At 39.9% G+C, this 23,767-nt stretch overlaps 1 protein-coding gene across 1 annotated transcript in view; it reads right to left on the bottom strand.

Moving 5' to 3' along the window:
• Positions 1–2,501: 2,501 nt before the first annotated feature.
• The window catches only part of LOC136867916 (centrosomal protein CCDC61), a 125,384-nt gene continuing 104,118 nt past the window's right edge, over positions 2,502–23,767 (bottom strand). Inside the window, exons 6-7 of the mRNA XM_067144739.2 lie at positions 3,796–3,911; positions 2,502–2,949 (exon numbers count right to left, since the gene is read on the bottom strand). Of these exons, the coding sequence (XP_067000840.2) occupies positions 3,807–3,911 (105 nt within the window). The 3' untranslated portion in view covers positions 2,502–2,949; positions 3,796–3,806. The remainder of the gene's footprint in view (positions 2,950–3,795; positions 3,912–23,767) is intronic.

Below are 23,767 nucleotides of genomic sequence, written 5' to 3'. Positions count from 1 at the left end.
CATGGCACCACTGAGAGGGAGGACTGCTGTATTCGGTGTATGGCTGTGGTGCAGTGGACTGCATCTGCAGCAGCAATTCGAGTGGCAGTTGGCACTGCAGTAATGCAATGAACTGTTCAAAATTGGTTACTTGAAGGACAGCTCCAAGCCAGACACCTTGTGCATTCCACTTACCCCAAACCACCACCGTCTGCGACTTCAGTGGTATCAAGCGAGAGCTCTTTGGAGGATGGAGTAGAGGTCCGTTGTTTTTTCTGATGATAGCTGGTTCTGCCTTGGTGCCAGTGATGGCCGTGTGTTGCTTAGGAGCAGGCCAAGTGAGCGCCTGCATTCCACCTGTCAGCGGCATCATCTCACTGGACCTACACAGAGAGTTCTGGTCTGGGGAGCAATTTCCTATGACAGCAGGAGCACTCTCGTGGTTATTCCACACACTCTGACTGCAGATGGGTTCGTCCGTCTGGTGATTCGACCTGTTGTGCTGCCATTCATGAACAACATTCCCGGGGGTATTTTCCAACAGGCTAATGCATGCCCTCCATGCTGCTGTTATAACGCAACGTCCTGTACAGAATGTTGACATGATGCCTTGGCCTGCTCGATCACCTGATCTGTCCCCAATTGAGCGCGTATGGGACAACATTGGACGACAGCTCCAGCGTCATCCAAAACCAGCATTAACTGTCCCTGTATTGACCGACCAAGTGCAACAGGCATGGAACTCCATCCCACAAGCTAACATCTGGCACCTGTATGACACAATGCATGCACGTTTGTATGCCTGCATTCAACAGTCAGGCGATTACACTGGTTATTAATGGACCAGCATAGCACATTTGTGATGGCTTTTCTCACGCGGATATTAACCTGTAGTTTTGTACCTTTAAGCAGTTAAATATGTTGCCTCGACAAATATACTGCCACAATTTCCATATTCTACATTCCTTATTTCATGGTGTTTGGATATTATTTTCCACCAGTGTACATGAATATACAAAGATTTAACAATACTAAGCAATATGCTGGTAAAGCATTTTATTAGATTTTCATGAAAAGAAGCCCTCAGTTCTCTCTCAAAAATGCAGAATCTACCAGTTCAAAGAGAACTGTTTACTAAACCTTCAAGATGAAATGAAATGGCGTATCCATTTAAATATGTATATAATGATTCATGCTCAGTATGGATGAGGAAGAATCCAGGCTTCAGGATGGCTGCCAATGGCATTGCCGGATTAGTCAAAGGAGCATTTGCAAAATCTTGTAAAACTGAGATAGCAAAAAATGGATTCTCCTGCATTCTGCAGAGATTTGTTTTCTGAGTTTGACTTCTTGCCTGCTCATATGGCTGATGTTTCTGAAATTCCCAGTGATACAACAACACACACAAATGGACAAAACAGGCCTACTTTCATCCATCCAACAACAAGCTATAGCACATCTGCTGCTCCTTCAACCAGTCATGTAACTATTAATGCTGGATGTGAAGGTGATTTCGGCGCTTTTCCTTCTTCAACTAGTTATGGAACCCTAGTACTAGACATGAAGGTGTTTCTGGTTTTTCTGCTCCATCAACCAGTTATAGAACTCTTTATGTTGGATGTAGAGGTAGTTCTGATTCTTTGTCATATAGCTTCTCTTCTCCTGCTGGACCTTCTACTAGACCCAGTGGTGGAATCAGAGGCAGCACTTCATCATCAAGTCAGTGGAAGTCCAACCACTAGTGCAGTAGTTGTCTTGAAATAAATTTCACCTCTCGCACATGCAAGCCATCGATGGTTAGGATCCCAGAAAGCTTTCAACGGGACAACCAGAAATGTTTACAACTAGTCCATCCAACCAAGAAACACACGATCAACAGAAGAAACAGAAAAGGTGGAGACAAATTAAAATCAGGTACAATATATACTGGAATACTGGAATTGAAAATTTGAATGAAAGAAGAAATTCCTTGAATCATATGTGATGAAAGCTTTTCTAAAAACTGGATGCAATGCAGTAGATGTATGGGTTGAGCTAATGAGGAGTGTACTGACTCAGAAACTACCTGAAATAATGATTATGTCTGTGAAAAGTGCCATTAAATTATTTTTGTGCTCAATTTAGGTCATTTAATAACCTCAGCACTTGGCAGGGTAGAGTGTTTAGCTCTACACTGGCCCTGTCAAATGCATATTCCCTACAAAATGTTTTTAATTGATTATTATTGACTACAATAATGTTCTTCAACTATTAAAGTAGACGTTCATGTAAAATTTGCTCACCTCAATATGAAAGAGTAAAGCCAGTCAACAAAGTGTGCAAATATTTAGGACTATCAGGCATTCCCCCACATAGAGTCAATGCAAGATAAATCTAGTAAACAAACTTGCTGTAATCTTTCACTAGTCTGGATAGAGAAATGGGCAACTTAATCATTGTTACAACAGAATGTCACATGATTGTAAACAATAACAAAAAGCAATGAAACTATGTTTAGATCTAAGTTACTATTATATGCTATATGTATGTTTTATCAGCTATCACTGATTAAGACATCCCATTGGCGACTTTCTACATTAAGTCCTAAAAATTATGATAGACCACCTTTTGAAGACTGATAACATTTTGGTTCATTAGGTCTTAAAACTTCATGATCTCCAGAACCAGGACTTCCTTTCCGTTTAACTTTGCATCTGGATGAAGTAGAACCACCAGAGCTCTCACGGCTACAATTTATAGCCTTTTTGCTGTGATTTTCTCTAAGCTGTCTGACATTTACTGATTCAACAGAACTCCCAGAAGTATTTCTTGTTTTAGAGAAAATAGTTCTTTGTCTTGGCCTGCCTCTGTCTTGATTATTTTGCTTTTGAAGAGAAACAGCAAGTTGAGTTGCAACATTATCAGGATGTTTTACTTTTCTTATAATGGTACACTGTGAGGGTATATGATTTCTGCTTCCACAACTGGATTCTGAAAAGAGAAAGACAACATTTTTATAAACCTTAGAGAAACATTTTATAACGTTTATGTGTTTGCTTTCCTCATAACATGCCATTATACAAATTAGGATGAAGAGTAGTAACTACATGAATACTTCTAATAGGAAATCTTAAATTTGCTTTACGTCACACCAACACAGATAGGTCTTATGGCGACGATGGGATAGGAAAGGGCTAGGAGTGGGAAGGAAGCGACCATGGCCTTACTACTACTACTACTACTACTACTACTACTACTACTACTACTACTACTACTACTACTACTACTACTACTACTACTACTACTACTACTACTACTACTACTACTACTACTACTACTACTACTACTACTACTACTACTACTACTACTACTACTACTACTACTACTACTACTACTACTACTACTACTACTACTACTACTACTACTACTACTACTACTACTACTACTACTACTACTACTACTACTACTACTACTACTACTACTACTACTACTACTACTACTACTACTACTACTACTACTACTACTACTACTACTACTACTACTACTACTACTACTACTACTACTACTACTACTACTACTACTACTACTACTACTACTACTACTACTACTACTACTACTACTACTACTACTACTACTACTACTACTACTACTACTACTACTACTACTACTACTACTACTACTACTACTACTACTACTACTACTACTACTACTACTACTACTACTACTACTACTACTACTACTACTACTACTACTACTACTACTACTACTACTACTACATTCCTTTACAAAAATTATGATGAAGATTAGACTTTTGCAATAATTGTGTTGCAGTCTTACCTGAACTGCTCCTACAACAGCGAAGAGAACTTGGTTGTAAACAACAAACATTTTGAGTCCGAGATGGAGAAACAATCCTTTGAGCACTTGGAACAACTGGTTTCACTTGATGTATGCTGTAATTAATGAAATGTTATTTAGCTGAATTATTATTTTCCATTGTGGTTAGAAAGTATTACAATAATACAAGAAAATTAAATAAATGTTTGATGGGTACAGAAAGTAGAACTTTTCTCTTTCTGATGTCCAGGGGACTGAAATTATTGACTAATAACATGTATTTTAAGGTATTTCAGATCATCACACAGTTCAACTGCGAAAGTTATCAAAGCAGTGATTGAATTCACCCTCCATATTTTTTAAATGAAAAAAGAAAAAATATTGAAGTACTGTACCAGTAACTATAGCCCGACTTGATCAATTATTTTTAAGTTGTCGTGAAGTATCTCTCAGGGCAATTTCAGGTAATTTATAGCTAGGGCTTGGTACGGAAGGAAGGGTCCTATCTACAAGAAAACTTGAAAATTTACTGAAGAATAGAGTTTTATTTTAAAAAATGCATGTTGACGTGCACATCACCTTACTGTAGATATTTGCTGTTTTCAACATTGCCTATCAGATGACCCATGCTCCCAGGTCACCATGCTGAACTGGACTGGAGCTCATTCTGCAGGTTGCTTGCGTTACGATGAGATGAGGCTGGAACACCCAGGTTGGCTTGACATGGGATTGAACTTGAACCTTTGACGTTCTGGATGGTCTCCGCTGTTCTCCGATGATGTTGCGGGGTTACCACTCGTCATTTAACTCACACAAGTGTCCACAATTGCACAGTCCCCCGACACATTTGTTTAAAAGCACTGTTTAATTTAATATTGTTGTGATATGCAATCAAACTCTACAAATCCCTTGTAGACAGAATTTACAAGTTCATTAAAAATGAAGATGCGAACAGCATCAAGTTTAGAAAGAAATAAAGCACAGTTCATGAATAGAAATAATGAAACTGAAAACTGTTTATGCACTAGGCACAGTTTGTGGTGGCTTTCCACAGAAAGATGGGCGCACATGACATGAAATAAAATATGCGACTGATCAAGAGTTTATCAAAAGACACTGCTGTCAGTAACGCACAAATAATAAACACTTTGATGAATAAATAAGATTAGCAAGGATTGAGTACAGTTCGTGGTTACTTTCCATGGAAAGATGGGCGCACTTGACATAAAATAAAATATGCGGCTGCTCAAGAGTTTATCAAAAGACACTGCTGTCAGTAATGAACAAATAATTAAACACTTCATAGAAGAAATCATGCACAGTTCAGAAGGTAGTTCAGTTTGAATCGAATAGCATGCACTTCAACTCATAAATTGAAAATATGAAAGTTGGCAAGTACCGTTGTACATTAACACAGTTTGAATTGATTATCATTCAGAATGAACCACTTGTGTTGAAGCACATGAGTATACCTTTTACAATTTATATTTATTTGCATTTATATTAGTGGGGAAAGTTTGAACACTTTCATGGACACTGTTATTTAATAATGAAGTTATGCTGACTGAGATTTTAAAAGAATATCACAGTTAATATATTGCAGTAGTGTCACATTGAAATTAATAATACTTGTTCAGAGACTAAGTTTCACTATGGCAACATGGTAACAAACTAAGATCCACAATCATAAAAGTAGGTCACATCGAGAAGTTTCTACATGCGCACAAATTCTAAATTCAACTCGACTGTTAGCACCTAAGTCCACTATAAGACTTGTCACAATTAGAGTTTCAACACGCGCACAGATTCTAAGTTCGAACCCCACTGTTGGCACCCCTGAAGCTGTACCTTAATTAAGGCCACAGCCACTTCCTTCCCACTGCAAGGCCTTTCCTATCCCATCATCGCCATAAGACCTATCTGTGTCGGTGTGACGTAAAGCAAATTGTAAAAAACAAATTTTTAATGTGAGTGAGTTGCTGCGGAAACTGAGTGTACTTCTGACAACTGATGTGTGAGATCCAATAAGGAGATTAGCAGGTGACACAAGACAGGGTGCTGAGGTAACACAGTGATCTATTAACACAAACTGTTGAGGAGGACCGATAAAAATGTTCCGTGTTCCTTTCTAAATATTGTGATGTAATCAGTGTAATTTATACTTTGGTTCTCTTATTGCAGTGTAATAAGTAAGTTTTCCTATTGTTTTTATCTATATTTCTTGATATATTCGTTCAAGTAAATCTTTTATTATTATCATGCCTTACATTCCTTCAAACCAATCCCTCCAAAATATCATAAGCACTACAAAAGCTGTTGTAAGAGGACCACTTTGTTAAACAATGCACTCAACAATGACCAGCAAACAATCATAACTGACATTCATAACTTTAAAATAAGTTCCTTTTCACTACGATTGAGTAAATACGTAACCTAATATGACAATTAGGTGAAAAATTCATTTCTGAAGTGGAATAAAAACCAAAACTACCTAAACTGTAAGTATTCAATTCGCTAATCACTTTTATCATCTCCTGTAAACTTCACATTTTGTCGCTTATGATACTTTGCCTTTCCAGGGACGATATAATAGTGCGAAACAGAAACTAATCCGTAATTATTTTTATCCCAATGTGTGTTCCTGTCTTTCAATACGACATTTGATTTGTATGAAGGTACTGAGATTGTCCTTTTGTGCTTTTGGGTCTGTCCTTACCTTTCTTTCCAGTGCTCTCACTCTCCACACTGATCTGTCATTGTGTTTATTCTTACAGTTGGTATTTTTTTCATGTTCCTTTCCATATGTGACTTGATTTCTCAATTGTTTGTTCCCTTTCATTAGTCACTAAATTATACCTATAACTGTTTGAATTTATTATTTATGTAATTCTCATTCTTCCTCTTCTCGCATAGGATCACATTAGTCAGTCCATTAAGTCTCTTCAAACGTACTCTTCAGGCATTGTGGTCCTCCCAGTACTTATCATGTGTTCCGAACTTCGTGTCCTTTTCGGTGCTGAAAATATTCATGTTGTGAGTTTCTTTCTTGTGAGTGTGAAGCGGATGTTTGTGTCCTGGAGGTTTTTGCTTAATTTGTATAAGGCCAATTTCCTCCAGATCTTCTTTTATTTCTCTGATTCAGTTGCATTCTATCATTATATTTTTTGAGTTGAGATTATATTAAACAGTTGTTTCAGAAGTCTCAAATCCTGCATTCTCATTATGTGTCCAAATAATCCCAGTCTCCTCGTACGCATAAGGTCAGTAATGGGTTCCAACTCTTTGTACATGACTTTGTTGGGTACCATCTACCACCATCCGTCTTTCTGGTACTTTTTGTTGATGCAGGTTCTTCCAATTATTCTTTTGATCTTCTGGAACCTGTCAGTCCTTGATTGGTAGTTCCGGTGAAAGAGTGTCTCTGCTGCATATGTTCCTTCTGGCTTTATAACTGTATTGTAGTGTTTGAGTTTTGTGTTTATGGATAGGCTTTTATTTTTATTTTGAATAGATGTCCAAAGTTCATTTTTCTTTGTTATTTGGATTGAGGTTTTCTCTTTTAGGTATTTGAATTGTGTAGCAGTTTTGACTTTATTATCACTTATGTGTATTTCATTTAATGATGTTGGTTTTTGGAAAATAATCTATGTCTTTTACAATGATATTTTAACCTGCGAGGGGCCACGTCACAGTCTTTTACATGAAATAGATGTTGATTCCCATAGGGGACCTGAAGTATTTGTCCCGAATGAGTAAATTTATAGTACCAATATAGTTGGTCCGTTATTGGACGTTATAAATTTTCCTGCTAACTCATTCCTGTTATAATACCAATATAGTTGGTACGTTATTGAGTTAGCTGGAAAATTTATTATGTCCAATAACGGACTGTTGTGACAGACAGGATTAGGACCTTGTAGGAGAATTACAGGTTGGTCGGTAAGTTGGTTGGATCGTTTCCGAGTGGTTGGAACATTAGGGTTGGGAAGTTTCAACTAAGGTACAGAGAAGAAGGATGAACAATAAAGTAGAATCCCACGATGAATTTTCTACTCTCAACTGAAGTATATACAATTTATGTACAATATGTACAGGTGTTATAAGACTTTACTGTGGCAAGTCTTGAGCGAGAAGTTGTCAAGCAGCTATCTTACTCGAAGAACAATTCAAGAAATGTTATTATTATCGATTGCATAATCGCCCTGTCGACTGACGAGGGTTCTGCCTACAACTGGTTCACGAATTATTAGTAGATGCCCCGAGCAGCAGTTCTTTCAGTCTTATATAGTCTCACCGACCCCACCCAATCGTTCACAAAGCTTGTAGAACATTCTATCTACTGTATGTCACCGTAGAACTTTCCGTAGTTCTGACCAATCAGAGGCTGTATCCCCTGTATATTTCTTCCACGTCTTAACATTGTCCACGGCCTGACCTATGTACCGGGTCAACATGACTCATATCCTCGTGCTTGTGACAACTCCTCTTGCTCAAGATTTCCCCATAAGTTGAAATATTACTCTTCAACTACAATTCTCAATTATGTGAATATGAATTTATATTACAATTTCCTTTCTACCATGTTTTATCTGCACTTGCACTCAAGTACTGAATTCCAGCCTTTTATGCCGGTTAATCCTAATATGTCAGGTTACAGCAATTCCTCCTACGTTCCTTCTGGTTCGATCCTTGGAGGGAATTGCCGTCCTGAGTTCATGTCCCAGGGAACAGGAATGAGTTAGCTGGAAAATTTATTATGTTCAATAACGGACCAACTATATACAGTCTTTTAGACCGGGTGCATATATTCTTTATTCTTTCAAAATAGTTTACGGTATAAAGCTTCCTCCCTTCCTGTACTCGTCCACTACGTGTGTTTACGTTCACTGTTCCCCCTTCCATCACAAGTCACTGAATGGAAAGCGTTGTCTGTAAACCTGGTCATTTCCACCGTGCGCAACTTCAGGCATTGTCTTATTACATGGTTCTTAATATCGTGCATGACTCCTGACGTTCGGCATCCACTGTCTTTGTTGTCAGCATAGAAGGTTTTGTGAGTTTTATGGATATATTTTTCTTTAATAATACAATATGTTTTGCTACAAAAACTGGTATTTAGTTTCATGGATCTTTTCTTTAATAATATGATGTGTTTTGCTACAAAAACTCTTATTTTGTTTCACGGATGTATTTTTCTTTAAAAATACAATGTGTTTCATATTAAAACTGGTATTTTGTTTCATGAATATGTTTTTTAAATAATAAAATGTGTTTCACTAAAGTAACTAGTTTCATAGAAATATTTTTATTTAACAATACAAAGTGTTTTGCAAGAAAATTGGCAGTTTGTCTCATGGATAGAATTTTCATTAATAATACAATGTATTCAGCTATAAAAACTGGCAGTTCGTTCCATGGATATGCTTTATCTTAATAATAAAACTTGTTTTGATATAAAAACTAGTATTTTGTTTCATGGATATACTTTTCATACACAATACAATGTGTTTTGCTACAGAGACTGGTATTTTGTACTTCCTAGTCAAATCGACCATGCATGACGTATTACATAACTCTTTTGATGCGACCCCTCGTGGGTTAAGGCCAGTTTTAGTTGCAATGTTTTGAAGTTCTGATATCTGTGTTTTAGGCAGTTTGGTTTGATTTTCCTGCCTATTTTTTTGTTTGGAGGGGGGGCAGGGGGCATTTCTTAAACATCATTTCTTCATTATTATTTCTAGAGTGCAGATGAATAGTAGGGGTGCAAGTCCATCACCCTGGTGTTGTCCTATTTTGATCTTGAATGGTCCCAATAATTCACCCCTGAACTTCACTTTTGACTTGGTGCTTGTAAGGGTCAATCTTATTATATTTATTCATTTGGGGTGTAGTGCACGATGTCTTAGAATTTTTAGTAGAGATTCCCTGTGGATGTAATCATATGCTCGTTAGAATTCTATAAAATTTATGTTATACCGTATGTCTGTTTTTTCTGTAGTAATCCATCATTAGCTTGAGACTTAGGATCTGGAGAGGACAGCTGCTCCAGGGTCTGAAACCTCCCTAGTATTCTCCTGGTTCCTTCTCGAGTTGTGACTGATTTGTTAAGGATGATTCTCGAAAGGATTTTGTATGTAATGTATAGGAGTAATATACCCCTGTAGTTGTTAGGATCTGTTTTGTCAGCTTTTTTATGTAGTGGGTGGATGATAGCTGTCTTCCAGACTTCTGGTAGATATTTTTAAATCCATATGTTGACAAACTGTTAATGAAGGGCAATTTTTGCTGACCTTCCTGCTTTCCAGATCTCTACAAAGGTCTGATCTTCTCCTAGCATTTGTAGTTTTTCGTCTCATTCAGTGCTTGGTAATCTCCTTTTATTGTGAGAGGGAGGATTGATGGTTTCTGGTGGTGTTATTATTGGAGTGTCAGTGTCCAAGTTAATGAATCCTGTCGGTTCCTCACAGTTGAGGAGTTTAGTGAAATATTTAGCCAGAATTTCTGCATTGTTTTTATTGTTATGGGCCAGCTTATTATTCTCATTCCTGTACACAAACACATAATTTATTATTAAGAGAAATTAGATTCCAATTACTTACTTGTTATTTTCCCTAAAATTTCTTCTCCAATTTGGACTTCTAGACACTTCTTTGCACCGTAACTTCTGAGTTGCATATTCTGTGTTTTTCAATGGACTACCTATGCCATCTCCTGGATGTCTAGAAGCAAGGGAAGGATTTAGCCTTTCTGCACTCTGACTACTAATTGGTACATATGCAGGATGGACGGGACTCCTTCCTCGAAGTGAATTCTTCAGCTGAATACGGAGCTGCCTTTCTGAATGTCTTAATACCTGCACCTTAATAAATAAAAGGAAATTAGGCACAACATCACAGTTGAAGATGATCAAGTCATTTATATACAGTACTATATTGCCATTAATGACTGGACACTGGTAGATACTGGCTTAATTGGAGCTGCTATGGAGTCCATATGATGTTGCTCCACCCTTTACCGCTATCAGAGCCTCTACCCTTTTAGGAAGACTTTCCATAAGTTTTGGTAGCTAGCTAGCTGCTGGTAGTTTCTTCTATGCCTTCTGCAATATGGTGAACAGTTCTGTAGCTGTTTTGGAGTAGTCTTGTGTAGCTGTTAGCTGGTGCGGTAACTCATCCCAGAGATGCTCAATTGAATTTAGATCAGGTCGTTGGGACAACCACTCAAGTTCATTCACTTCCATTCTAACAGAACCCTTGGTTAGGGCCTTTGCTTTATGAACGAGTGCACTATCATGTGAAAAATGAGAAGGATCAGTTCTATAAATAAATGTTGTGTGGCCTCTGGAGAGGCCTGGTGCAGGTCTTTTGATTTGATGCCTATAGGCGACCTGCATGTCGTAATGAGGATGAAATGATGATGAAGACGGCACATACACCCAGTCCCCGTGCCAGGGGAATTAACCAATTATGATTAATATTCCCGGCCCTGCTTGGAATCGAACCCGGGACCCCTGTGACCAAAGGCCAGCACACTGACCATTTAGCCATGGAGCCAGACAGTTCTATATTGTTGTCACAGGGTGGGTAGCATAGAATTGTTCAATACTGCTTGATAGGCTTTATCATTTTTGGGTCGAGGAAATAAAATCAGTGAACCAAGACCAAACAAACTAAAACAGGCCTGCACCACACAACTGCCAAATTTCACAGAGAGGACAAAGCCCTCTAGTAGGAAACACTCACCTGGCATTCACCAGGTCCACATACATCCATCACACTGTCACAACGTATAGCATGATTTGTCACTCCACATGATGCTCTTCCCTTGTTCTGTAGTCTACAGGCAACATGTTTTGCACCATTGTAGCAGGAGGTAATCTTTTAGTTTAATGATAAATTTAAGTGCCCTAGTTCACCCATATGTGCAAACACCTTCCAAATGAATAGAAAAAGAACTGTCATTACTTCCAGATGCCAATTGAAAGTCTGTGATCATGGTTTCTTACAAAGCCTGCCAGTTTGATTTCACCACATGTTGAAGACATCGACAGTCCCGATCTGTTAATTGTTTTGGCTTCCCTATTTGAGGTGGATTTTTAATATCTACCTGACATTTCTATTTCACTACTACATCACTCACTGTTGAATGTGGTACCTAAACTTGCCAGAAATCTCACGAATGGAATGGTCTAATCGGTGGGCACTGAAAATCAGGCCCCTTTCAGTCTCACTGAGCTCTTGTCGTACATCCATGTTGACTGCTGTAGCTAGTAAAGATTTCTACTAAGCGTTCACAAATTGCTTGAGTGACTATGAATCTCATTGTTGAATCTGTACTGACGGTTGAACTTCTTACAAAATTGTACAAAAACTATTTTAATCCTCTTAGTCAATACTACATATTTTCTACGTCCAGTTAAGACTAAAGTTCACACATAAATAGACATGTTACGACCCGGCATTGGGTCATCCTAAGTAAGACATGTATGATGAATTACAAAACATAGGGACACACAAAATGAAATGTTAGTTAAAAAGTTTTTTAAAAGCATGATGAAAGTTAAAAAAACTGTGCAATGTTGATCATTAATTCCACTGTGGAGATTTATCTCCCGTATGCAGTTATCAGACTGTGCCTCTTATAATGGGCTTCTGATAAGTTGACTGGCATACACCCCAGCATCAGTGGGTAGGGTCTGACACATCCCACTCTGATGAGTCTAATGTCAGACCTAAGACAAAACGCTGGTTAATAGAGCAAACGCCTGAAAAGCCTTACATCTGATCTGTTTTTGACATGCTCTATTGGTGAAAAATATCTAATTCTCCCCATGGGAACTTAGAATTTTCCATTCAGAATTGCTAGGCAGGCAATAATTCCATTGTGGAGATTTATCTCCCATATGCAGTTATCAGATTGTGCCTCTTATAATGGGCTTCTGATAAGTTCACCTGCACGGTATACTATATATGCCGCTGGTAATTTCGGAGCATATTTTCTACAATCATCGAGGTATTTTTACAAGTGTGTAGAAGTCTCTAGAATCTTCTGGCTTCTTCGAGATTCTTCTCCAAGATTCAAGATGAGTCAGGAATGTATGCCACCCAGCTCTTTGCAAGGTTCTCCAAACATGGACTACACCCAACAGAAGTAAGCCCGTGATATTTTAGAGGTTGAATCTCCTGTCCCGGACAGGGATCGCAAGAAAATCTGTGCACCATCAATATCAGGTACTTCAGGCTCAACGTATACATCTCCGAGCTCTCTCCTCTCTGTTCGGGATCAGCAGTCAGGGTCGCTTGTGTCAGGCATTGATCCGCTTCTCGAATTTTCAGGGCGGAAAGTCACGGCAGCTTTCCATCTGCCGCCACGCTCTCCACCAGCTAATAATCCAGACCTTATATGCCTGCACATGTTCGCAGCTTTGCAGAAGTACGAAAAATCCAGCTTTGGCGCCCCACATTAGGAATCGAAGCATCACGCATCCGTCGCCTCTACCAGCAGTTCCCTTCTACGTGGTGAAGCTCATGCATATTGATCCGGCTACGGCTAACACCAGGAGTATTTACCAAATCCTCACCAGCTTCACATGAAATTATGGAGAGATTAATGTGGAAATTCAACGCACCCAGGATGGCTATTTCAATATTAAAACATACAAGGCGTTCTACAATCATCTCATTACCACCATCGGGGTCGCTCAATTTGGATCTCACACACGTGCTACCAACATGACGCAGCAACAACCTGCATGGCGCCCAACACCACCGTCTCAACCATCACCTATCCTGTCCGTGGTTGCCTATGGTGTGGACCGTGACTGGACTGACGCTGCGGTGGCTGTTCAACTCCAGCTCGAGGGCCACTAAACATTTAAAATTGTCCGCATCCGCAATGCCCAGGGCCCCACTTCGCTGATCAGGGTACTTTCCAAGGACATCAACACCCTGGATGTGCTACTTCGCGATGGTGCTGTCATCTACGAGTGTCATCACCGGGTGGAGCCTTAGCGCTCGGTGCCGCCGCAGATGATCCGCTGTGACCGGTGCCAGCGGTATGACCTCCTGCCTGGAGTTCCCTGCGTTCAAGACCAGGTATGCACCATATGTAGCCAGGACCATATTACTTCTGCTTGTCCTAATAAGGCTACCCCTTAAATGTATCAATTGTTCCCTCCCTCATCCCGCCTTTTCATATAAGTGTAAGGCCAAACCTGCTCCTGATCCCTCCCAACCCGAATTCGTCGTCCCTGTTATATCTCAGGACCTCCCCACCCTTGCTTCCTCTTCCAATCTCCTTTCTCCCAGTTATGAAAATATTGTTCGCTTTGTGGTGATGGTACTTCAGAACGTTCTCCCCTTTAACCGCCCCCATGTCCTTACCCAAATTCAACTGGCGGCGCACTTGGTATTCAATACTCACTTGGACGTAGCATACATGGGCAATAAAATGCACTTTGCATTTTTTCCCCTTAATACTGTGCCCCTGGTTAGTTAATGGTAATTAAGGTTTACTATGCTAATATTCATTCTCTTCAATCCAATCGTGCTCCCTTTGATCTCTCCCTCTCCCTGTACAACCCTGAAGTTTTTATCTTCATTGAAACCTTCTTAAAGTATTGCCAACAGCCCCGTATTTCTTAGTATTGCCTTTTTCGAGCAGATAAACACGGAGAAGCTCATGGCGGAGTGGCTATTGGCGTTAAAGATTACATCACTACCCAACAACATTACTACTCTTTTCCTGACCGTTTCTCGGAATATCTTATTCTAGAGACTTTTTTTCCTAATAACTCTTCTCTTGTTTTTGTAACACTTTATGTTCCCCCTCAAACCCCACCCCCTCTTGATTTTCTAAAGTATATTGATACTACTTTTTCTAATTATCCCTTTGTTGCTGATATCAATATTCACTCTTACACAGTTTCACAACACTTGGAATTTGATAATCTTGTTTCTCACCTTTGAGGCATACAGATTCCCTTCCACTTCCCCACCCGTCCCATTTCTAACACTACCCCTGATGCCCTAATCATGTCACAGTCCTTATCTACTTCTCCTACTATCACCTCCTCCGTTGCTTTAGGTTCGGACCATGCACCAGCTCTTATTACTATTCCTACTATTTCCTATCAGAATCGCTCTCCTAACTCCCGACCCCCGCCTACTCGACGCTACTCACAAACCAACTGGACTGCCTACAAACAGACGATCACTGATCTCCTTACTGACTGTCCTCCTCCCACTTCTATTCCTAATCTCCTTACCCTCATCTCCCAAGTGGAATTTGCTCTTACTCAGGTGGATCAGCTGCATATCCCACGTCATTCTTACCACCCCACCAAACCCCCTATCCCTCCTAAAGCCTTTGCTCTCGTTCAACATTCTCATGACCTTTATCACTCCTATGTATGAACCCAGGACCCTATTACTTTATGCCAACATCGACAAACTTTGCGACATGCCTGTTCTTATATTAAGGCCATCAAACGTAAACAGTGGATAACTGCCTGTTCTGATCTTTCTAATATGCATGATTCTAGACAATTCTGGACTAATTTTCGACGCATGACTCACACTTGACGACCCCATCCTACGTACCACATCCTACGTACCCCATCCATACCTCCCCTCATCCCCCTCTGACTGACAAAGAAAAAGCCGATGCATTTGCTCTTCATTATATTACTGTTTTTCCTCTCTCTACTAACCCATTACATGACCACCCTGATGGACCCACTATTTATCAATACTACCATCCTGATCTCCCCACCTCCAACCATCTCCATTTTCCTACCATTGATTAGCATCATCCCCTTAATGCCCCTACCATCTTTTCTCCATTTTCCTACCATTGATTATCACCATCCCCTTAATGCCCCTATTACTCCACAAGAAATTCTTACCTTCCTCCATCATGGTCGTAATACAACCCCCGGAAGTGACCGTACCACCTATCGTCATATTCGTGAAGCTCCTCTTCTTCTCATCCACATCCTCTCCAGTATTTACACTACCATGCTATACACGGGTGTTTATCCCAAGCAATGGGGTAAAGCAAACATCCTGCTCTTTCTTAAACCCACTAAACCTCCCTCTGATATTCATTCCTATCGCCCCATCTCTCTTCTTCTCGTCTTATTAAAAATCTTTGAAGGTATTCTTACTCAGAGAATGTCTAAATATCTGCATTCTTTAATACTTATCCCTTCCTCCCAAGCCGGCTTCCGCTCTTATTTTTCTACTCAAGTTCACCTCTTTCATATCACCTCCTCTCTTACTACCTTCCTTAAAACTCACCGACCCGCTGCTCTCATTAGCCTGGATGTTGATAAAGCTTTTGATAGCGTGTGGCATCCTAGTCTCTTTTATAAACTTAGTCATCTACCGCTACCTACCACCGCTCTCCGATTCCTTTATAATTACCTCAACTCCTGCTGCGCTGATATCCTGATTCACGGTACCCATTCCTTCACCTTTCGTATTACATCCAGACATGATCAGGGCTCCCCCCTTTCCCCTCTTCTCTACTCCTTGTATATGTATGATATTCCCCACCCTCGTGCTCCCGTCCATCTATATCAATACGCAGATTACCTTGCAATTTTAGCCCTCTGTCATACCCGTACCTCCCTTCAATCCAAACTTCAGAACTACCTCAACACTCTTGAACATTGGCTTAATATCTGGCACCTCTTCATCAATCCTCAGAAAACTCAGTTCATACTCTTTAGTTCCAAGTCCCGTATTTGTCGCCCCGCTCATAGAGTTCATTTAACCATGTATAACACTTCCCTCATTGAAACTAAACAGCTAACATATCTCGGTATTAAATTTCAAAATAACCTTCAATGGAACCTTCACCTTTCTTCTAACACCGTAAAGCCCTTTCCCATTTTCGCGCCCTTCATTCCCTTACTGGACATACCTGGGACCTTAAACCTCCACAACTCATTAATATTTATAAATCCTTCATCCGTCCTGTTATTACTTATGCATCCCTGACTTGGATTAATACTCACCCCTTAGACTATTAGAATCTTCATAAATTTGACTGACATGCCTCACGTATTGCGTACCGACTGAAACCTGACACTCCTCCTGCCAATTTTCAACCCTATTACACTTTCCCATATCCATTCCCTGCATTATAACTATCTCACTCGTGGTGTTCGTCATCAAAATCCCCTTACTGAATCTCCCACTTTCCCCTCTTGCTACAGCTATTCTCTGCGACACTCGTTCTTCTCAGCACTTTTACCTCTTCCCCACCCCACCACCTTCACTTCCACCCACCACCCCCCCCCCCTCCCCCACCGTGCCGATCGGTCTTGAATTTATAATTACACATGTATTAATTTTTCTATGATCCTGGCTGCGGTGGAGCATTACCTTTTCCAACGACGTGCCGTAACGGCACCACCAGTGCCATCTGTGTAGTGCTTGTGCAATCAGTGAAGTGCAGTGTTTCCTCAAGCTATTTTTCTCTGTTTCTCTTCCTTTTCGTTATACCCAGTGCATTTTGTGTATCATTTTCATTGCTCTTTTGTTTTTACTTAGTGCCTCAGAAGAGGCATGTGCACTTTGATGTTTATTTATTTTCGCTTACTCACAGTATTGTGCCCAAGTGAGGCACGGAAGACGTTCTTTTATCTTTGTGTTTACTTGTTGTTTTCATTAATTAGTACAGACATGGCAAGAAGACATTCCTTGCACTATTTAATGCACATTTTCTTCAATATTTCATGTGCCGAGTGGTTCTGCTTTTTCATTTCTTTGTGCTATTCAGTATATCTTTGCATTTATTTGGCCATAAACTAGGCGTATTATGTATTTTCCTTTCGTGCTATGCTGTATTTGTTTCCTTGTCGTTTTTCCTAATCTGCTACTGCATTTTTCCGTATACCAATGTATGATATTCTGTGTATATATTTCTCTCGTGATTCTTGCGCCAAACACCCTGTATTACCCCCTCCTTTTTCGGTATGTACAAACATACTTCTCTGAATATTTAATTCACAAGATACTCCTCCATTTCAAAGGCTGAAGAGCCGCTCGTTCAGCTGATGGGCCACCTTCACCTCTGGTGAAAGAATTGAACAATCTCCCTGGAAAAAAAAAAAAAGTTCACCTGCATACACCCAGCGCTAGTGGGTAGGGTCTGACACATCCCACTCTGATGAGTCTAGTGTTAGACCTAAGACGAAATGCTTGTTAATAGAGCAAATGCCTGAAAAGCCTTACATCTGATCTGTTTTTGACATGTTCTATTGGTGAAAAATATCTAATTCCCTCCATCTCTCGTATGCAGTTATCAGACTGTGCCTCTTATAATGGGCTTCTGATAAGTTCACCTGCATACACCCCAGCGTCAGTGGGTAGGGTCTGACACATCCTACTCTGAGTCTAGTGTTAGACCTACTCTGAGTCTAGTGTTAGACCTAAGACGAAATGCTTGTTAATAGAGCAAGTGCCTGAAATGCCTGTGCCTCTTATAATGGGCTTCTGATAAGTTCACCTGCATACACCCCAGCGTCAGTGGGTAGGGTCTGACACATCCTACTCTGATGAGTCTAGTGTCAGACCTAAGATGAAACCACAGCCGACTGGATCCCTCGCTGCACTCCTTATATCGGCCTTGACAATCGCTTGTGGAGCCCAGCATAAAGCTGTAATTGGAAAGTTTCACCGTATTGCCGCTGGAGCGCTGGCCTACTACCCACTGACAGAAAGCTGTATACCGCAAATTGCCGCATTTCTAGTTTTATTTATATGGTTTTGCTGTCGTAAATGTTGGCAATGTGTTCGCAATGAGGTGCTTGTTGGCTTTATATTGAGAACTGATAGTTATGCGCTAGTGAGTTTATTTTTTTATTGTGTAGTGTGGTGATTATATTTTTTAAATTGTGTTTACAAATCTTGGAAATTGTGACATTCTTGTGTACCTTTTCATATTTCGAGTAGAAATTTTATGGAAAAAGAACAAAGTGATTTCTCGCTGTAACTTCGTCCTGAACAAGGATTTTAATTTATGCACTAATTTGTGTTTTTTAATGGTGTGGTGATTTGCTTGTCTTTAACTGTATTAGGAAATATTCATATGTATATATATATATATATAAACATATTGCTGTGTGCATTTTTTGTAATCTGATCAGGTAAAAAAGAGCAAAGGGACACTATCATTTCACAAATTCTCTGTAGACCAGAACAAAACTACGGAGTGGCTAAAAGCAGGTAGCACTCTCATCTTAGTTTTCCGTTTCTTTTTTCGGGTATTTACCTTCTTTTTCTTTCTTTCTTACTCTGTTTACCCCTCCGGGGTTGGTTTTTCTCTCGGACTCAGTGAGGGATCCCACCTCTACCACCTCAAGGGTAGTGTCCTGGAGCATGAGACTGCGGGTCGGGAGATACAACTGGGAAGGATGACCAGTACCTCGCCCAGGCGGCTGCAACTTCTATGCTGAACAGGGGCCTTGTGTTGGGGATGGGAAGATTGGAAGGCATAGACAAGGAAGAGGGAAGGAAGCAGCCATGGCTTTAATTACCATCCTGGCATTTGCTTGGAGGAGAAGTGGGAAACTATGGAAAACCACTTCGAGGATGTCTGAAGTATGAATCAATACCCCCCTCTACACAGTTGATCTCCTAAAGCTGAGTGAACCCCGTTCCAGCCTTCGCACCACTTTTGAAATTTCGTGGCAGGGCCAGGAATCAAACCCGGGCCTCCGGGAGTGGCAGCTAATCAAGCTAATCAGGTATTTTTACCCATGAATTTTCCTTCATAGAATAATCCTTTAGGCCGTGTCATATTTGCCATATGGCAGCAACACAACACATTTTTATCCAAGATAATCTGAACTTAAACATTTAAACATTGACAAGTAAGAATCACTACCGCTATGACGGTAAGGCCAACGTATAAAGTGTTGTTACCTGAGCAATGGGGCCGATAACCTAGATGTTAGGCCCCTTTAGACAACAAGCATCATCATCCTCATTGAGCAGAGAACAGTTTACAATTTATTTACTCAAAATTCTTTTCTCTCACTGAATTTTTATTTAAATTATTATTCTTCTTCTTTTTTCGCTGTTTTTTTACATCGCGTCGACACAGATAGGTCTTATGACGCCGGTGGAATAGGAAAGGGCTAGCAGTGGGAAGGAACCGGCCGTGGTCTTAATTAAGGTACAGCCTGATGTGAAAATGGGAAATCAAGGAAAACCATCTCCAGGGCTGCCGACAGTGGGGTTCGACCCCACTATCTCCCAGATGCAAGCTCACAGCTCACAGCTGCACGCCGCACGGCCAACTTGTTCCACCCTACTGCATTTCAAGTAAAAATTATTGTCTGAATTTAGCATGGCCAACTTGTCCTTTACTTAATATTCTAGTGAAAGGTATGAATGAAATGTAATCTGAAACTATATATATTGATATTAAAAATTTAAACATGTTTGAGTCAAAATATTTATGTTATGCATACAACGAATATGGAAAAAGTAAGATTTTTATATTTTGTCCAGTCCCCTTCCTGAGAGCAGCCCTTGAAGAATTTTAAAACTCTAACTGAACAATGACTCTTAATCTCAATATTAACATCAGAAGACAAAAGTATTGTGGTAAGTTCTGCTAAGTATCTAAATGCCATGATAATAAAAACGATTACTATTATTCCTCACAATTAAGGAACGTCAGTTGGACTACTCCATCCTCCACAGTTACATTTCACGACGTTATTTTGACACATATCAATGAAAGTAGCCTTTAGGATTAATCATTTTAACAATATTAGTCAATGTAACATACTATTTTATTCCCTAAGTTAAGATACATCGGGAATCAGAGTCAATATCAGAACGTCAGCTGGACTAAGTCATCTCCCCGCAGTTTCATTTCACGACATCATTTTGGCAAATATCAACTAAAGTAACATTTGGGATTAATCATTTTAACAGTATTAACTTATGTAACATTCCCCATAACTCTAAATTACGATAAATCGGCAATCAAAGTCAATATATTTTCCATAAAGAAGTATGCATTTCTACCGCAAATAGGTCGGCCGCCAGCGCCACGTGTTGAGCTGTGTAACTACTCCGATTACAGTGCGTGGACCCGATTGTCAAGGCTGGTAAGGAGCTAGCTAGAGCGACGCATCAAGTCGGCCGTGATGAAATGCTGGTTAATAGAGCAAGCGCCTGAAAAGCCTTACATCTGATCTGTTTTTGACATGCTCTATTCCCTCCATGGGAACTTAGAATTTTCCATTCGGAATTGCTAGGCGGGTAATAATTCTATTGTGGAGATTTATCTCCTGTATGCAGTTATCAGACTGTGCTAGTGCTGGGCAAAACAGTTGCGCACAGACAACCGTTGTATAAAACGGTTGCAAAATAACGTACTCCTCCCGAACAAATGAGGGAGTACACGGTAACGCCTCATGTCTTTCCTTGCACCGGCCAGTCAGTCAGTGATGTATATCATTCTATCCGATATAAATACAAACTGATATAGAGGAATTTAATTCATTTGCTTTACCCCAGTGCTTGGGATAAACACCGGTGTATAGCATGGTAGTGTAAATACTGGAGAATTCATTTGCGAGTTTCAGTCATACAGCATAACCATTAAATATATAAAGGTCACAACACGACCAAGAACAGAGTTTCCAACCAACCTGAGCTGAGAAAAAGTAGTCTTACAAAATTGATAACAGCTCTTTTTCTTGGAAACATAAAATTCTTAAATTTATAAATAATGCATAAAACATTACACTGTATATTGTGTTAAAATTTTGATTCGATCTGATGACGTGTTTTGAGAAATAATTTCTTATACTTGACTATGAGTGAAACACGACTTGATGCGTTCCATTTGCCATTAAAAATATTAAAGTACAAATTAAAAATTCCAAACGTTTGTGACCAACGTGAAATAAAACGAGAAAAATTATGGTGTGATTGGATTTTTATAGGCCTATTGGTTACATCATAAACAATCTCCAAACTCGAATGAGCATAATAGTTTTTTCAACAGTAGTAATATAACTTTTTCTAACATTCTTCTAATCTACTATACATTTTTACCTATTCAGACTACTGGAAATGTGGGCTAGAGGAATTTAAAATTACCATGTGCTTGAATCGTACCGAATCTCCGATTGAAAATCTACTACCGCACATAACATAGAAATTACAAATATTTATATCTGAATATCAACATAATTTCAAGGTAGTAGGTAGGGACCCTCTGCGGAGGCAGCCCTACCCAGGGAGTGGCGCCCCTGCCTATGTGAGTCCCAGAGCACACTGACCCGGTGTGTACCATCTGGTAAGGGTCCCAGCTCAGGGTTACGGGTCAAGACCTCAACGGCAGTGAAGGCGGAGATGAAGATCATTGGTATGGCGGAACTGGCGGAAGAGGCATCCTTGCTTTTTGGGATAGTTGGTGTCAGGTCAGAATATATTCTGCTATCGTATGCGACAGTAGACGGTACTACCTGCGACTGTCTGGCCGAGGGTCTGGCGGCCGATACCAAACCAGGCAAACTAAGGGAAAACCAATAGCTGCGAGCAGAGGAGTTTTCCCTTAGAAGATTGGATAAGATGAGACCTTTGTGTGGGAAATAACACATAAATTCATCAGCTGCTGCCTTGCAGTGAGGCAGGGGACTGCCAAAGGCTAAGGGAGACCACCCTGAAAGAAAATCCTCTAGTACGTTAGGCCTAGCAAGTCAGTACAGGAGTACAATGCAGTTGCTTTCAAAATGAAAACGAGCCTCGGAAAGAAACATATTCTGAATGTCGACAATACTTCGAGTACTCTTGGAACTAATGACGATGTCATGTCCAATGTTCATTCAAGATGCACGAGAAGACCCGATCATAGAAACAAGCTTCGGATTGGAACCTTAAACGTTATGACTCTAACAGGAAAATGCAACAAAATAACGGATTTAATGAACCGTAGACATATTCACATCCTAGGGCTAAGTGAAACCAAATGGAAAGGTTGCAACACAAGAATGTTAGAGGATGGATATAAATTATACTGGAGTAGTAATCCTGCAGTGGCGAGGAATGGAGTTGGTTTTATACTCCATAAAGACATTGATAGTGTAACAGATGTCTCCTTCATCAATGAGAGATTAATCAAAGTTAAAATATACCTAAATGGAGAAACTCAAACTGTAATCCAAGTTTATGCTCCCCAGCAGGGTTGTAGCGATGACCAAAAAGCAAGCTTCCTAGAAAAACTAGAGGACATCATTGATGAAGAGAACATAATGATAATTGGGGATTTTAATGCCCAGGTAGGAACTGATAGGTCAGGTTATGAAGGCATTATTGGTCCATATGGATTTGGTAATAGAAATGAGGAGGGTGAACTTCTGCTTGATCTATGTACACGAAACCAACTTCTGGTGAAGAACTCATGGTTTCAGAAACGGGATAGCCACAAGATAACGAGATACAATTGGGACGGTCAGTATACATCAGTGATAGACCTTATCATCACAGATAGGTCAAGTGGAGAAAAGGTGCATGATGTAAAAGTGATACCTAGTGAGAGCCTTGATAGTGACCATAGACTCCTCATTGCAGACCTAAAAGTCACCAAACCTATTATTAAAGTAGACAAGAAGAAAAAACCACGAATTAAAGACTGGAAATTGAAAGATGTGGAAGTCAAACAGCAGTTTCAAGAGGAAATCAGAGCTAAACTACCAATAACAGACACAAAGAAAGGTAATGAAGAATGGAATGATTTTAAGGAAAGTCTGGTTGGTAGTGCAGATAAAATATGTGGAAGAACAAGCAGAAGAGTGAGAGAGAAAAGAACATCTTGGTGGAATGATAAAGTGAAAAAAGCCATAATGAAAAGGAATAAAGCCAAAAAACTTCTTGATGTGGCTAAGTCTGACAGAAGAATCAACAGTGACCAAATAGACAACAATAAATTGGAAGAG

Source organism: Anabrus simplex, chromosome 1 (genome assembly GCF_040414725.1).
Source record: "Anabrus simplex isolate iqAnaSimp1 chromosome 1, ASM4041472v1, whole genome shotgun sequence".
NCBI classification, from domain to species: Eukaryota; Metazoa; Arthropoda; class Insecta; order Orthoptera; family Tettigoniidae; genus Anabrus; species Anabrus simplex.
This window is presented reverse-complemented; position numbering and strand designations above follow the sequence as displayed.